Source organism: Euprymna scolopes, chromosome 14, assembly GCF_053919585.1.
Source record: "Euprymna scolopes isolate OS-2025 chromosome 14, ASM5391958v1, whole genome shotgun sequence".
NCBI classification, from domain to species: Eukaryota; Metazoa; Mollusca; class Cephalopoda; order Sepiida; family Sepiolidae; genus Euprymna; species Euprymna scolopes.
In genome coordinates this window covers 51,363,495-51,380,282 of record NC_136495.1, presented here as the reverse complement: position 1 = coordinate 51,380,282, position 16,788 = coordinate 51,363,495, and the positions used below count along the sequence as shown (strand labels likewise).

Here is a 16,788-nt window from a genome sequence, read left to right as displayed (position 1 = left end):
TACTGGTACAATGTAACCCCAAAAGACGGTGACTCCTGTTTCACCACATCAGTTAATGTCATTTACAGTTATGAAGTCCGAGTGAAAGAAGTTGCTGTTATGTCACCATCAGCAGGTCCTAAGCAGTCCTTACCAGCCAAGTACAATAATGAAAGTTAAGAGAATTTTCAATCCTTTTTTTTTCTCTTGCCCCTGCTTGCATAATATCATCAAAACACTAATCCTGATTCTAAATCAAAGAGTGATATAATTTGAATAAATATTTTATTTCCATGAATTTATTCATTTACTCAAAGGAAAAATTTATTAGCAAACTTGATATCAAAGCCACCTTCTGCTCTTTGAGTGTCATGTTGATTGCTGGTGATGGTTTCAAATGCACTGTCAATGCCTGCTGTGTTGCATGAAGAAGGTTTAAAATGCTGCTGCCAATCTTTAAATCTAGGTAAATTTCCTACCTTCAAAATTCTGGGCCAAATTTTTTTTATCTGTACTTTCTCTGCCATGTTGTGTGGCAGTGAGAATGAGCCCCAAACACTTGTGCTTTGAATGGATTTGGAGTAATGATCATGCCATGGTCTTATAGATGTGTGGCTACAAACTGGAAGAAACTATCTCCTCAATCATGTGTTATTAGAAGCTTGATATTAATGAGATATGGATACATTACACACTTGATGTCTCAGCTAGTTTGGCCATGTACAGCATGCCACCTTATGAATAGGTTCTATGAGTATTTCCTGAAATAATTTAATTATAAAATTAGTCACCAAAATTAATTTCCGTTTTAATCAAAACAGTTATTTTTTCTGTTTACTCCTGAACAATACTGGGTAGGTACAGCTTGTATAATAATGAACCTGAGATTATATATATATATAATATATATATATATAATGTAAAAAAAATCTTTAATCAGATTTTAAATCCAGCCAACATCAAATTAATCTTCTAGTAGATAACTTATTGCTTATATGGGCTTAGTGTTGTTTTTTTATAGTTGCATTGAAGTTTGCATTTACTATTTCTTAGGATATTACAGAGTTTCAGGTAAGTTTGCAAAGATTACTATTAACTTCTGTTTATTACTGTTTCACATTAATTTCTAATTTCTACAGTGATTAACAAGATTTTGTATCCCCCCCCCCATTTTTACCCTTGGTTGGTTTGATTTGCTAAACGATTAGAATAGTATGTATGCTTCATTTGAACATATTTAACAAATTAACTTTTTTCAAAGATACATGATATGAAGGTTAACTTTTAATGAAACTTTGTGGAAGTTCAGATAGTTTGAGATATGATAATCAGTTTGTGTGTAAGAAGACAAGGAGATGGATGAGAACTCTGATTTGGAGAAAGTATATGTGGATGGTGAAGCTACTGAGGTTGTCTAGAAATTGTATTAGATTGGTGGTACCATCGAAGTACAGGGAGGAGCTAATATAAGAGTTAGGAGTGAGTAAGTGGAGTAAGTCCAGAAAACTTCTACCATTATTAACCGACATAGTGTTAACCAAGGGAAGAGGTTATTGGACATGTGTACATGGTGTGATGATGTATGGAAGTAAAACTTTTCCAGTGAGAGTTGAGGACATGTGTTGCATGGAGAGAAATTTGATGGATATATAATCTGAGTCTTAAAAACAGGTTTTGACTTATCTGATGATCTCAGTGAGAGATATATGCAGAACAGGAGACTTAGATGCTATGGTCACATTAAAAGAATGTATGAGAGTGTTTGGGTGAGTAGATATAGAAAAGTTGAGATAGTAGGGTCACTTGGCAGGGAAAGGCCAAAGAAAATATGGGAGAAAATGGATTTGAGAAAAAAAAAGGATAAAGACCTGGCAAGAGATATACATGTATTAGTTTGGAAGTCAATTTCTAAAAGCCATCCAACACATGCCAGCATCTAAAATGGACATTAAACTGAATATGATGTTGATGCTTATTTTTAGGATGAGGAATTCTATTTTACTGCATTTGTTGTTTGGACTATTGTCTTTATCAGCATTGATATTTATACTCAATTTAAAAAATTTATTTTTCATTTCATGTTCAATAAAAATTCATTTATTGTGAAGACAAACATTTCAGCAGAAATTCTAGATTAGTTAAAATTACATATCCAAATCTTTGCAAAGAGAAATCATTTATTCAATCCTTTGCACCAATTGTCCAGTGTCATAAAGTGAAAGGTACAATTTTCATGACTGAAAAGGAAAGATCACTTGCCTGGCCCTATCCCCCGCCCCCCCCCAATCCCATCCACAATGCACTTCATTCATCTCACACCTGCACATCTGCCAATGTGTCTACAACTGATATGCCCACTAACATCCAAGAAAAGAATTAAATCCACAAAAAATTAATTGGAATACGGTGAAAGATAGATGAGGTTTGTTAAATATAGACAACCTGGAGATTTTTTAACAAAGTTTTAATTTTTCTTTCTTTTTTTTTTTTTTTTTAAATTATGTTTTCATTGTTCTTTGTTGAAAGAAGTAAAACTGTTTTTTTTCTCTACGAAATGAAAAATTTGAAATGAAATGACTCTCACAGTTAAAATCAACTTTTGTTTTTATATTTGTTTTTATTGGCCTGCATGTAATGTTACGTGACACTAATAGAATGTTTCTAATGTTCAATGAGGGAACTTGTTTTGACCAATTGTCTGTAATCATCTTATTGACAGAAAACTGTTTAGTCTCTCATTGACATGTAAGTAGTCATCTCAATGTGTAGTGATATCTCTTTCTCGTCTTTTCTATTGTTATTAAACAATCATCATAGTCATAAGCAATATATATAGTGCTGAAATTTTTTGTGCCCTCTTCTCTTTTTATTCTGAAAATTATGTAAGAAATAATACTAAAATAAAAGTCAGCAATATCTTTGCCTAATGACATCATGTGTTATATTTTTTTTTTACAATATTGTAAAATGATATTATATAAGCTTCCAATATCTGCTCGAGAAGAGGCGGGATTAAGACAGAGCTTTGAAATAAGCATTTAAAGCCAATCAGCTTGTCTGCTAATTTTTATTGATGTCTCCTTTTGGATTGCCTGTCCATGACATATCCTTGCCATCCATACCACCAACCATAACCTTGAGCCCCTGGAGGGGCATAGGCCATCCACAACTTTGTAGATGGTTTTGTAGCAAGTAGTTCCTTTTTCAGGGTGAGGGTGCTGGCCATATGCCCAACCTTCCCAGAATGTGTATACAGCGCCTAGTCTTCCTAAAAGGTTACCCATCTGGTACTGTCTAGGCTCAATGTTGCTTAACTTTGGTGATCTGGCGAGAACCATTGTGTCAACATGATCATGCCGTACTCGTATCCTTGCATATAAACTTAATTAACTTTTAATGGAATTTTCCACTTCTCTACTTACTCTAACTTTCTGTGGAAAATACCATTTTTAAAAATATTTTTGACACATCCAATTATGTTACATGAAGACCTTACAAAAATATTTGGATTTTTTCCCCTCAGTCTAGTGTTGATATAAATTATAATTTAATTGATTTAAAATTTTGTCATTTCACATTCATTGCCGTTTCTTTTCACCATGGCACAAGATGTTGTTTCTTTATTATATTGATTTCTATTTTCATAGTTATTTTTTGTCTTAGTAAAAATAAATGCTACCTATTTTATTGAGAAGGCCACAAAATGACGACATAGAATACCACACCATGGGTTTTGTTAATTTTGAGTTTTTTGTAGTTGTTATGACAAGGTTTGTACAGGCTTGAAAAGACCTTGAATTTTGAGCTTTCTCTTGAAAAGGCCTTACTTTTATTATTACCTTGAAAAGGCCTTGAAAATATGGAAAATGTCTTGTAAAAGGCTTAAAAATCGTATTCTTTATGTTTAGTAAAAATTTGTTCAGAATATTAAAAATAAAATCGAAATACATTCTTCTGAAGTTGCATCATATTATTTTTGGTACAAGTTACATCCCTTTATAACAAATCTACCTAATGTTCCTATTTACTTGCCTCCCCACGAGGGCAGAGTTAGACACACAGTCTGTTTTTTATGTGGAGAAGACCCAGCTCCCCAAAAAGGAGCACTGGATAGAAACAAGAAATAAAATTGTCTCAGTCATGAAGGATTTCTCCACTGATTGAGGACAGAAAAGGTGTAGTGTAGCATCAGGACAGATACTACACTATCTTGGCCTAAAAGCCAGAATGTTATCCATAAACTTTATGGATGTAGCTGAAGTGAAATTCAGAAGTAAAACAAACGCAGTGTAGACCAATTCAGAATGGGGAAACAACAATGTTTAATCGCGCTTGCTTGGTTAAATATAGGTAAGTTATGGAATGCAAATATGAACTGAAATAATTCAAAATCACTGAATGACAAAGTGAACAGCTGTGTAGTGTTGAGCTGAAGTTGTAAATAGTTGACCAGTTTTGTTGCACATTACTGTAGAGAATTTTGTGTAAATAACTGTGACTTTTAAAATGACTTCGCAAAATAGATAAATGGAAGTGACTTTTGTCAGCTACTACTTTTTTTTTATCATATCATTGTTTATATATCAAATTTTGTTTTGAAAAAGATTTGAATAGTCCTTGAAAATTGACATTGAAAATCTGTATGAACCCTGTATGACATATTTAGTCAATATATATATTTTTAAATTATATTTTAATGTGTTGATAATGACAAAGAATAAATTGTTGAATAATGACATAGAGTCCGTAGTGTGACACTTCTATATATTGCAGATTATTCAACAGATATAGAGACTGAAGGACCAAAAGTAACTATCAGTTTTAGAAACAAACACTTCAAAGAATTTGAAACAAAGCCTCTTTGGCTGAATCATGGCCCTAATACTGCTGAATGCCAGGCTGGTTCACTTGGGAGTTTCTGACTGCAAAGCCATGACAATATCATGTTTTCACTGTTCTTGTGCAATTCCACTGTCAAAGATCTACAGCTTGTGGACTTTGCTGAGCTCTCAGGTTCACAAAGGGTCAAACCTCAATAGTGGAATCACGATTGCCTAACCATCTTTTGCAATGTTGATCAGGATACAATTTTAGAGTTTTGTGTTGATTTTTGTAGATATTACATTGTGACTTAATGCGAGTTATTGCAAGGGGTTTCATTGCATGAAGATGTTTTTTAGAGAATATTTTATTAAGTGAATTTGATGTGTCGTTTGTTGTAATTTAATACTTAGCTGTTGTGTTTTCGGATCTGCTGTTTTGTTGAGCATGCGAGTTGTTTTGTCTTTTTTTTTTTGTTTTTTGTTATCCTCTCTAATATATTGTAAATATCATCTCTGTCTATATATGGTTGAGATGCAGATTGCGGATTAAAAAAAAAACTTATCTATTTTGGTACAAACTTGAGTGTGACAGGCAAACAGAAACCACATCCGCAGAGTTTTGATAGTATATTAGACCTTCTGGATCCAGACGGGTTGTATAGTACATGCACACACATACTTGCATGCATACATACATACATATATGTGTATGTCCTATCCATATAAGTCATTCTGTGATTTGAAAGTCCTCTGTTTTTGGTTTTAATCAATGATATTGTCCTTTGTTACTTCAGCATTTCTTCCTAGTTTTCAAGCTGTTTTAGTAGATAACATCACGAAGGGAAACAAATAAGCAAATCTGTAAGATAACAAGCAATGTTTGGTTTTAGTAATATATGGGGAGATGCATCTAATATTACATCCATAAATATGGATGTTGAGAAAGAGATTTAAGTCCGAGATTTGTCAAGACTATATTTGCTGTATTTAGCTACATGCATCCTCTCTCTAGTGCATATGAAAATGCAACTTCAAGAAAGTTTTTTTCTTTGCTATATCAACAGCACATATTTAGAAGAATAAAAAAAGATTCAATTGTAAAATATAGTCAATATTGTGTCTTCTTTATGAGAGATAATGTTATTTTGAATTAAATTTTTTTTTATTCATAGGTGTAGTCTGTTCTCATTTCATCAGCTATGATTGGATAGAAACATGGTTATTCTTGAAAGGACCCGTTACACTATGGTTGAAGACCTTGATTAACAATCAATTCTAAGTGACAATCTTCTTGAGGTTGAAGGTTCAATTTTCACCACAGGTGATAATAACTAAGAATAACATTGCTAATATTTCTATCCATTTATGGCTAACAAAATGAGAATGATCGAGCACTGTGAATTAAATAAAGGGTTTAGCTTTCTTGAGTTCAACATAAAGAATCCTAAGTCGAAAAGATACAATCAAAAAGGTCCGGGATTATATTGCCCGAAACGTTATTAATGTTATTATAATAAAATTAACCATCAAAATGATAATAGTAATCTAAATAATTGCAATAGCACACTCCATTAAGTAAATTAAAACATAAGAATACAGATTGTAAAAAAAATAAATTTTTGAGATGTGATCAAATATTTTTATAAGAGGCTGTCTGTTGGTTTGTCACACTTTGGTTTGAAATAATGATTTTAATGGCTAGATGTGGTTTTTAAGCTTTTAAATCATCTGAAAATGATTTATGGGTAAAATAATTGTATTGTCAAGTATTGTGGTTCATGTGTGCTCTTAAACTGAAGATAAAACTATTTCTATAGCCACTATTTTACAAAATAACACTTTAATTTCTTTCCTTTTAGTGGGATCATGTTTTTTAATTTATTTGTTATTAACAGTAATTATTTTGTAAATTAAATGTTTGGAATGTAATAAGAAATAACATAATTTCCCAGTTTCTTCTCTTAATTAAATAGTTAAACAAGACTTTAGGATCTTAAAATACAGAAGAACCAAGCATTTTATTTGTGTTGCCTCTACTGTTGGACAATCCTCTTTTTCTCTTCAGATTTTCCTCTAATTAAATGTTTTTTTTAATTGTTTTATAGGCAGCAGGAAAAGTAACAGATGAGTTGCTTACATCCCTTCAAGATCTCTTTTATGACAGGTAATTTTATACATTTTTATGTATAATCTTTCAAATTTTTAATATTTTTTGTTTTACAAAAAAAAATCACTAAAAAAATTTTGCGTTGTGTAATTATCATTCCAGTTTTTTCCAGAGTATCATTATGTAGTGCGGTGCCCAACTTCACATTTGTGTAGGAGACCTTTCTGTGAGGAAATGCTTGGATTATTGGAGTAGGTCTGATTTTAAACGTTCAAAATCTGTAGTGAAACCAGTTAATCACCATTGACTGATCTCAAATTTACAAGATGTATTTTATGATTTTAAAGCAAATTTTTCATTCAACTTTCTAAATAGGTGCATATTCTATTAGTGTTAAATGTCTTTTTTTATATATTATATCCATCATCATGCTAACGAAATTTTATTTGTGCTGGATGAATAATAAAAAAAAAAGTTAATCTAGGGAAACCACTTTTGAAAACAAGTACAACAAAAGAAAAAGTGGCATTGCTTGGTTATTTAAAAATCTGCTTTAGTTTGACTTTATCTGCTTGCGAGAATGAGGATAATTATGTTAATGGACAGCACAAAGAAAAATTAGTGAAGAACATCGTACAAAACAAGACAATATTTTTATATTAAAATGGATTTAATTATATACTCGGCAGAAGGAAAACTATCGCCGTCTGAGAATCGTACTCTATTTTTATATATATATATATATATATATATATTTTTTTTTTTTTTTGAAAGAAATAAGCTTTCACTGATTATCAGCATTTATGATTTTGTCAGAAATTTTCAAATAATTAAATATATAAAATGTTAATTTAGCATTGTTTCTTATTGTTTTAATTTTTTTTTAGGATCTTTAAAGAAATCAAATCTGAAGTTGCAATTTGCATTGGTATTATTGGAAGTATCATGGGATCAAATGCAGACAGGTAAGTAAAAGTTATATATATATACTGTTATGCCCTAACTCAACCCTACTGGGAATGGTAAAGATGGTGATGTAACAAGATATATAAAAAAAAAAGAAATTTTCCCTGGTTTCTTAATGCGCTGATATGGGAAGGGGAAATCCGCCTCGAAGACAACAATAAAATGAATACACTGGGCAGTAAATCACATTGAAATAAAATAAAAGCCATTAAAAACTAACAAAGATTTATTGAAAAAAATAAAATTTGGTTAAGAAAAAGAAAGAAAAATATATTCAAGTTATTGAATAAGTCCTGTGTTAATTAAATTTGTAGAGAGAAAATATATATTATAAACAAAGTCAGTGAAATAGTCCTCTGCTAGTTTGAACTGGAGACATTCATAAATATAGGAGAGAGAGATAAGTTTGATTGGAAAATAACTTATATCCTTTTTTTTAATGTGTCCTTAACTTTCTTTTAGTTTGTTTACATATCAGTCTTTTGGTACGTTTCGAAACAGCCTATTTATCATGTTCAATTTCTTTCCGAAATGTAAACAAGGATTCACGATATAGGCTTTCTCTCTCCTACATATACGAATCCAAATTGTCATTCCTTTCATTAGATGCATGCACACAAGTTTATCAATGATAACACTGCTGCTATATTTTGCTGATAAATTCACCTCCGTCGCTATCTTCGCCGTCTTCATTTTCGCATGGCTTATTGCTTTGAAGCCCAGAGGCCCAACTGACTGCTGATGACCATTGTCAGCCCCCCCTCTCTCTCTATAACTGTCTCTCTTCCTCTCTATCCTTCTCTCTGGCTCATAGGTTCTCTTTATCTTTTCTCTCCCCTCTCTTCTGTCTATAAGCTTTCTTTTCTCTTTTCCATCCTTCTTTCATAGGATCTCTATCTTTTCTCTCCCTTTTCCTTGTTCACTGGTTTCCTCTCTCTGTGCCTCCTTTTTTTTTTTTTTTTTTGTTTACATTTTATTAATGGGCAGACGACATTGGCTTTTTGAGTGCAAAATGGATAAGAATAATAATAGAAAGGGTAGATATCTTCTCTCTCGGTTCGAAATTCAATAAAAATAATTTATTACATATTTTTACAAATGTACAACAATACACACACATACACACGTCATTCCAAAAATAAACCCTATTTTTTTTTTTTTTCCTAACTCAAAATGTTAAATGAAGACGGGAATGGTATTATTAAAACAAGCAACCATTTATATTCTAGAATTTATTTTTCTAAATAGTCACCACCATACTCATTACACTTTTGCAAGGAATTCCATGATGCATCCATGCTTCTGATGCATGTCCATGACAGGGGTTGCTTTCTTAGTCTCACACCATTAATATCTGCAACAGAGAGATGAAACTTTCAAGTCATGAATGTATAAGTTCATTCAACATAACAATGCAATTTGCAATCATCTCTGATCCATTTGGGTAAAATAAAAAATAAAAAAATAGGAGACATTACTTTTGGAACGTCACTCGTATATTAAATGACTAAAATCTATATCGTTTGTAGTTACATCAAGCTTCATAAATAAAAGGTAAAATATAATTGAATAAACATATTTCCCCAGAAACATATACGGTCTTTTCAAAAATTAAATAAAAATACTTTACCAATGTTTGCACTGATATTCATATAATATAAAATTGCCTCAGTAATTTAATTTTTCACGCATAAATTATCATTTCTGATGACTTAAAGAAAAATAACTGTCCATTCTTATTTATTTATTTAGAATGTAGACTTTCTTTCTGAATTCATTTCAGGTGGTAAAATGTCTGGCTTGCTATTTGCTTTTTTTCTTCCTCTGTCCGACATGGTTTTTTATTTTTGTGAAGGGATAATGTGATCGGAAGAAAGTACATGCCTATCATGACCTTCATTCATGGATACCTCCTGTAAGGGTGTCTGCACATGTAATTGTGAAGCAAGTGTTGGGCAATCCCCTACATCTCTCCTGGGTCGGCACTCTTTGATTCCAGTGGCGCGGAGTAATTCAGGATGACTTGAAACAAGGCAGAGATAAGTGGAAAGCATTTGCAGCATTTGATTTATCCAATTGGTCACCATTTTAGTATTGATCAGGCTCAATGTTGCTTAACTTTGATGATCTAACACGAACTGGTGTGTCAACATCATTATATATATAATACACATTGGACTTCATTATTGAAATATTTGTGAGTAAATTGAATAATCACAGTTCTTTTAGAACATGGAAAGTGATTGAAGTGAATCCTTTAAACTAATAATAATAAACCTAATAAACATCAAATTTCTGACTGGATCAGTTCTGATCACTGACCTAGGTGGTAAATATAGGCAACCTGACTAACATGTAGAATAAGAGATGGATTTGCTGAAAGGACAGAGTTGACTGAATGGCCGTCAATTGATATCAAGTGTCTGCTCGACCACAAGATGGCATGATTCACTGTAACAAGTTTTGGGAAAGAATTGGATTAAGCTCACTTTTTATGAACTGCAGTGATCAGAGTTTGACCAGCAATGACACATCAGTCAATAAAACCAATTCTTTTTTTGTCCCCCCCCCCCCCACCCGACAAAAGGAGGGTGGACCTGTAAATTGAGCCTTGTCCGTTTATACTTTTCTCAATAACTACGCCTTGGAATTTTTTGAAATTTGCACAAACATTAAACATGATATGAGTAAAAAAATAACAGAACGGATTTTCCGGGAAAACTCTAGAGTGCCTTTCGGGTTAAAATGGCTAAAATTGACACTTTTGTGCTTATTAAAAAAAATTGATGCCTTGGATTTTTATAAAACTTTCTGAAAAGTTGTAATTAATATATATAATCTGTATAATTTTGTTTGTCTATACTTCGCAATAACTTTTGGGTGTGCCCCAGGGGCTCTTTTAGGGCTAATAAAAACACTCCATTTTTGGGACTATTTTACCATGTTTGTCCAAAATTTTCTGTGTATGTCTATTTAGCAGTTTTGCATGGTGCTGAACTCAAATTTAAATATGTTAAGGCCTTGGGGACTTTTGGGGCTAAATGAGGGGTGGGTTGCAAATGATGGACTTAATCATTTCTTTTTTTGCAAATTTCCATATGTTAAGGCCTAAAACTACAACATTTGTTCATTTTCACCAGGATTTGACGTCCCTTGGGGACTTTTGGGGCTAAATGGGGATGGAGGCAAATGCTGAACTTAGTCATTATTTTTTTTTTATGCCTAGTTCACTGTGCACTCATGGGAGACCATGCATGCTTCACTTGTTAATCAATATTTTAAAGACAACAAACAATTTGATTGCTCACTTGAATAAACATTGAGATTTCTTTAATCAAGAGTAATTAATTGCTCAAAGAATTAGAATATTTGATGGATTTCATGTTTATTCTCATGAAGAATGCATTACATGGAAACTATTGCATTCTTTCAGATAAGATATTTAAAAACAATGTGAGCTTATTGGTATTTGTACTGAAGTGATAAAACAAGAAAAAGTAAAAATAATTATATTTTTATTTATATTACATACTAGCATGGGTGCCCAGTGTTGCCCGGGTGTTTAGAGGTGTGTGTTGAGCAAAAAAAAAAAAAAAAAAAAAGTGGTAGTAGGAAGGCAGGCTCGAACAGGTACCACGAAGGAGGAAAAGAATGTGAAAAAAAAATATGCCGTCTTTGCTGTTACGATCACCGCCAAACCGGAAATGACATAGGTTTAAATTAAGGCTAGACAATCGAAAAGAGGGGATGACATTTTAAAATATAAGTGAAAAAAGCGACCCCTCATTGTAGAAAAGTGCATTTAGCATTTAGGGCAAAGAAATTAATGTTTTTAGCCAATTTTTCGGTATTTGTCGTCTGAAGGATCAAGCTTCAAAACGATGCTGATCTTGTAAAAGTCCGTCTCCTCTGTCGAAAGTTTAATGCAGACATGCAAACATACATACATACATAGATTTATATATTTGTAGCTCAAATTTTCTACCCAAACCGATTCAAAAGCTTGCCCTATCTCTGAATACCTTTTATGTAAAATTTCAAATGTTTAGACCAGAAATTGTCTGAGTAATTTGGTAGAGACCGCAGAGGTCAATTTTTTTTTAACTTTGACCCCTTAACATTTGTTTTGGGCTCAAATCAAGTTATTAAGTTAGATCCATGTCCAAGGAACCTATATCTAAAATTTCAAGTGTTTAGACCCAAAATTGGTGGAGGAGTTTGGTAGAGTTTTCAAAGGTCAAATCGTTGAACTTTGACCCTTAGCAGCCAAATTTCTGTCCGAAAACGGATTACGAAGATTTTCCCAAATCTCACTACCCTGTATATCAAATTTCGAGTCTGTAAACTGAAAATTGACAGTTATTGCATAGGAAAATGTACACATACAGATACGTTCACTTTTATAGATTAAACAAAATATATACGTATACATAAATATACATGGAAACAATTTTGTGTTTACTGTAAACTTTTTACACAAATATTATGCAAGTATAAATCATGTAGAATATCTGCATGAATATAATTACACGTAATAGTTAACTAAAGCTGATCATCCCATAAGAAAACCGAAAAAACTAATAGGGAATTAATTAAAATGAATTTTTAAAAGAATATGCAAATTAGCTAGATCTGCTAGTGAATGCAATTCCACAACCCATATATAAGAAAATTGTATTTTCTTTTTAAATAAATAGAAAAGAGGGTTTTTAATATGAATATCAATACACACAAAAGAAAAATTTTGTAGGTGTATAGATTACTGAAATTGGATTGTACTTTATAAATTTATATTTTATACCAGCGGGACCTGTGGAAAATCCACAGCGGACTCTTTCATATGTAATCTCTTCTCTATCTCTTCTCTATATAAATAAAATGAACTCATTTTTTCCCCTTTGACTTTGACCTTAAAAGGATTAAAAATCATGACATAACATGCAAATGTAATGTGTACAAACGGTAGCACATTATCTGAGGTGTGCTATAGGCCTATTACATCTACAGTTCCTTGACCATGGTACATTCCTATATTTTTTCCGGTAAGAGTCCGCTGCCAAAATCGGTTAGATTCAATGGAAGTTGCAACATGTTTTCTCTCTATTAGATTCCTCCTTTCCCCGCTCCCCATTTACAATGCAGCGGATGCGTTCACAAGGAACAGTACGAGGAAACACCGGTTTGGAATCGTACAAGGTTATTTATGTTGTATTTTGTTGTTTTTTAATCTTTTTTCCATGATTTATGCTTTCTGTTCTTCCCATAGTAAAATGAAAATAAAAAATTTTTTTTTTTAAAAACGCGGAAACGCGATTATTATTATTATTGTTTTCTTTTTGCTTTTTTTTAGTTCGTGTAAGACGCAACCTGTGGGACTAACCGGTTCTTTACTTCCAGTTTTAATGACTCTAACCGTGAAATCTAACTATGACCTTTATTTATTAGTGCTTTCAACTCAACATTTACTTTTACACAAAGAATGCATTCTTTAATATTTATTCTTACAACGCAACAATATCGTGAATTCACTTGCATTACACTTAAATTAAAATTAAAACAAATAGATTCGTTTACAATTCGAGAAAACCAAAAAATTCATTTAGAATTCGAGTGTGATGCGGGACTACTGAAACTAAACCAAAACAAACTTCACTGCGGAATTGATATTTGACCTAATTCACTTTTTAGTTAATCCATCACTTTTTTTTTTTTTTTTTTTTTTTTTGCGATTTCACCTCAATGATTACAGTTCGAGCTCCCCCCTTTTTTTTGGGGGGATTTTTCAAACACCCGGGCACTGCTCTAGCCCAGATCATAAGCTACACTTAAATATGATATTTTAATTCATGCAGATTTCGTATATCCATATGACTTTGGTGCATCAGCTTGAATTGAAACTGAAAACAAAACTTATTAATATATATATGGCAGACGCTATAATTTTTCTAATTTAAAATATTTGGGGAAAAACCGTGATGCGTCACTACAGTTCTATTTTTTGCAATAATATCTACAGTAGTTATTTATTTATTTTTTTTAATTGTTTAATTTTTTTAGATTTTTTTAATTGTTTTGGAGAGAGATAGAAAGAGAGAGAGAGACACCGATGTATGCTGTGTACTTCCTTAAACTATTACTGCTACTACTACATTTTCATTTGTGTATGTGTGTGTACTTACACTCGTGTGTGTGTGTGTGTATGAGAACTTTAGACTTTTATATATTAATATGATTGTGTGTGTGTCTAAATATTGTTGTAACCACCTACATTTTGTAATAAATACTGATACAAAAATTCTTCATAATTTTTGGCTTCGCTTTCAATCATAGCTGAAGGTACTCTAGTCATCTAACTTAAAATCAATTATTTCTTAACAACTTTTGCATTTACCAGAAAGATAAAACCCTAAATTTTATAGAATTAAAAACAAATATAGCGGTGCGGACACGCTAATCGAATGCCGCCTGGAGTGTACATAAATGTGTATTCCAGAATTAAATCTCAACCAATGAAATTTGCCAGAAAGCCTGACACACAAAAGAACACACATGCTATCCTATTAATATATAGATTACCGAACTTGGATTGTATTTTTTTCCGTGTTAGAAGCATTGATTGAATTTGAATTTTAAATTGAAATAAGTATGATATACGTTTGAAAGCCAAATTCAATACACTATTATGAAAATAAACAAGTATTTACTTGTTTAAAATTAATATATTTCGGAGTTATACTCCTTTGTCAAAATTTTATATTTTTTTCTTTTTTTTCTCGCCATGATATTGTTGAAGAAAAAACGGTTAATTAAGAGTCCACGAGCTGTTAACTGCGGTGTTTTTGAAATGCCGGAAGAATGTGTTTGGCAACGCGATTTGAAATTCAGGGTAGTGTTTTCCGTGTTAGAAGCAGGAATTGAATTTGAAATTTCAAATGCCAAACACATTCTTCTAGAACTTCAAAAACAACACCGCTGATAAAAGCATGCAGACCTTCATTAACTTTTTTCTTCAACTTAACATCATAGCAAGGAAAAAAATTTAAAAAAATATAAAATTCTGATGAAGGAAGGTAACTCCGAAATATATTAATTTTAAACAAGTAAATACTTTTTTTTTTTTTTTTTCATAATATTGCGTTGTAATTCGTCTCTCAAATGTATTGCATGCAAATTTCAATTTCAATTTTTTTTTTTTTAATATATTATTGAAATTGGATTGTGCATTTTCTTTCCAACTGATTTTCACAGATGTCCATAGTAACATTAATAAAAATGAAGAAATTTGTGTATTGAGATTTGTATAAACTTACTCGAATTAAATACTTGATAAAAAAAATATTCTGATATGTTAAATGATTTCAAATTTATATTTTAGAAAAAGCATAAACATTTTTTTTTTTTTTTTTAACCTGATTATATTCCCAATTTATAAACTAGACCGTTTTTAGTACCCCAACAAAGGAGGAATTGGACCTAGTAATTCACTTCTGTTCGTTTGAGCGCACGTTTCTTAATAACTACGCTTTGGATTTTTAAAAAATTCTGCACAAACATTAGTCATGGTGAAAGTAAATTTTTGCCAAAATGTATTTTCCGGGATAACTCTGGTTGTCTCCCTGATAGCCATTATAGGGGTAAAATTGTCCCCAAATCATTTATTTGTTTGTTCGCACTTTTCTCAATAACCACTCCTTCAATTTTTTTTAATTTTACAAATATTAGTCATGGTGAAAGTAAATTTTTCACTTGTGAAGAGAGACCTCCCCCCCCCCCCCCCGCATGCTTGGTTTGTTATTAAAATGTTTGCCTTTATACTTTGTCTCATGATGTTTTTTTTTTTTTTAATAAAAATAATCTTTGGCTTTTATTTCTATTGCTTAGATATTTTCAATGGTTATTTGCCCAAATCAACAGTGCTCCTGATGATGACATTAGACAACTTTTTCTCCTCGCATTACTTGAAGTAAGTATACTGATTGGATTTGGCAATAGACTACAGCTTTAGGTGGGGGGGGCCACAATTTGAGACATTTGGGTGAAGAGTACCCCCCCCCCCCACACACACACACACCACCACCACCCACACACATTGCCATAACTCCTTGGGCCCCTATTTTCATTTAAATAGAATGAGGTATTTGATAAGATTTGATAATATATGCATGCATTTATATTCTGAATGGCTTGGAGTCTGAGACTTTTTACCAAAACAACTAATTTGACAAAGGGTTAATATGCCATAAAACAATGATCAACTGTTATGTTTTGGCCAATGTAACCTCTGATGTTCTTCAGATGCATCTTTTAGAGCTTGAGAACCAAATAATCAAACTTAAGAATTTTATGGAATTTAGAACTGAACCCTTTATTTAATCCACAGGAGTAGCTATGACCAGGTACAATATTTAATTTTGTTATTTTTAATTATCACCTGTAGTAAGGATTGAACCTGCAACCTCAAAAGACTTGTTTAGAATTAATGGCTAACCAATGTTTTTGCTTGTTATGCAATGTCTCCATATGGACATTTAGTTCTTGTATACAATTTTTGTAATACTATTCTCCTCAAGTAACATTTTATAAACTAGATTTTTTATTAAATGTTTTCTTTATTTTTAAATTTCAGACGTTAAAATGCGATGAAAAGAAACAGACTCTAACAGATTTCATGCAGGTTTGTGATTAGTATTTTCACTGTAAACATTTTTATTTTTGATTATTTGGACTAGTTTTCCTCTTTAGTACCAATGTAACCTTTGACCTTCTTCATGTGTATCTTGTTGAACTCTGGAATCTTTTCTGAAGAAGAGAACAGTAATCTGAATAATCCAAGTTATCAGTCCTCATTTCCAAAATTCTGAAAGATAGCATTCGTATTTGAATGCTTTATCTTATTTAAAACAAAATAATCTT

General features: G+C 31.8%; 1 protein-coding gene across 2 annotated transcripts in view; it reads left to right on the top strand.

Annotated features, from left to right (window-relative positions):
- The window catches only part of LOC145292997 (serine/threonine-protein kinase SMG1-like), a 245,574-nt gene that overhangs the window by 24,119 nt on the left and 204,667 nt on the right, over positions 1-16,788 (top strand). For both annotated transcript variants that reach the window (XM_080139251.1, XM_080139250.1), the window contains exons 3-6: positions 6,908-6,966; positions 7,797-7,874; positions 15,757-15,838; positions 16,502-16,549. In XM_080139251.1, the coding sequence (XP_079995377.1) occupies positions 6,908-6,966; positions 7,797-7,874; positions 15,757-15,838; positions 16,502-16,549 (267 nt within the window). The remainder of the gene's footprint in view (positions 1-6,907; positions 6,967-7,796; positions 7,875-15,756; positions 15,839-16,501; positions 16,550-16,788) is intronic.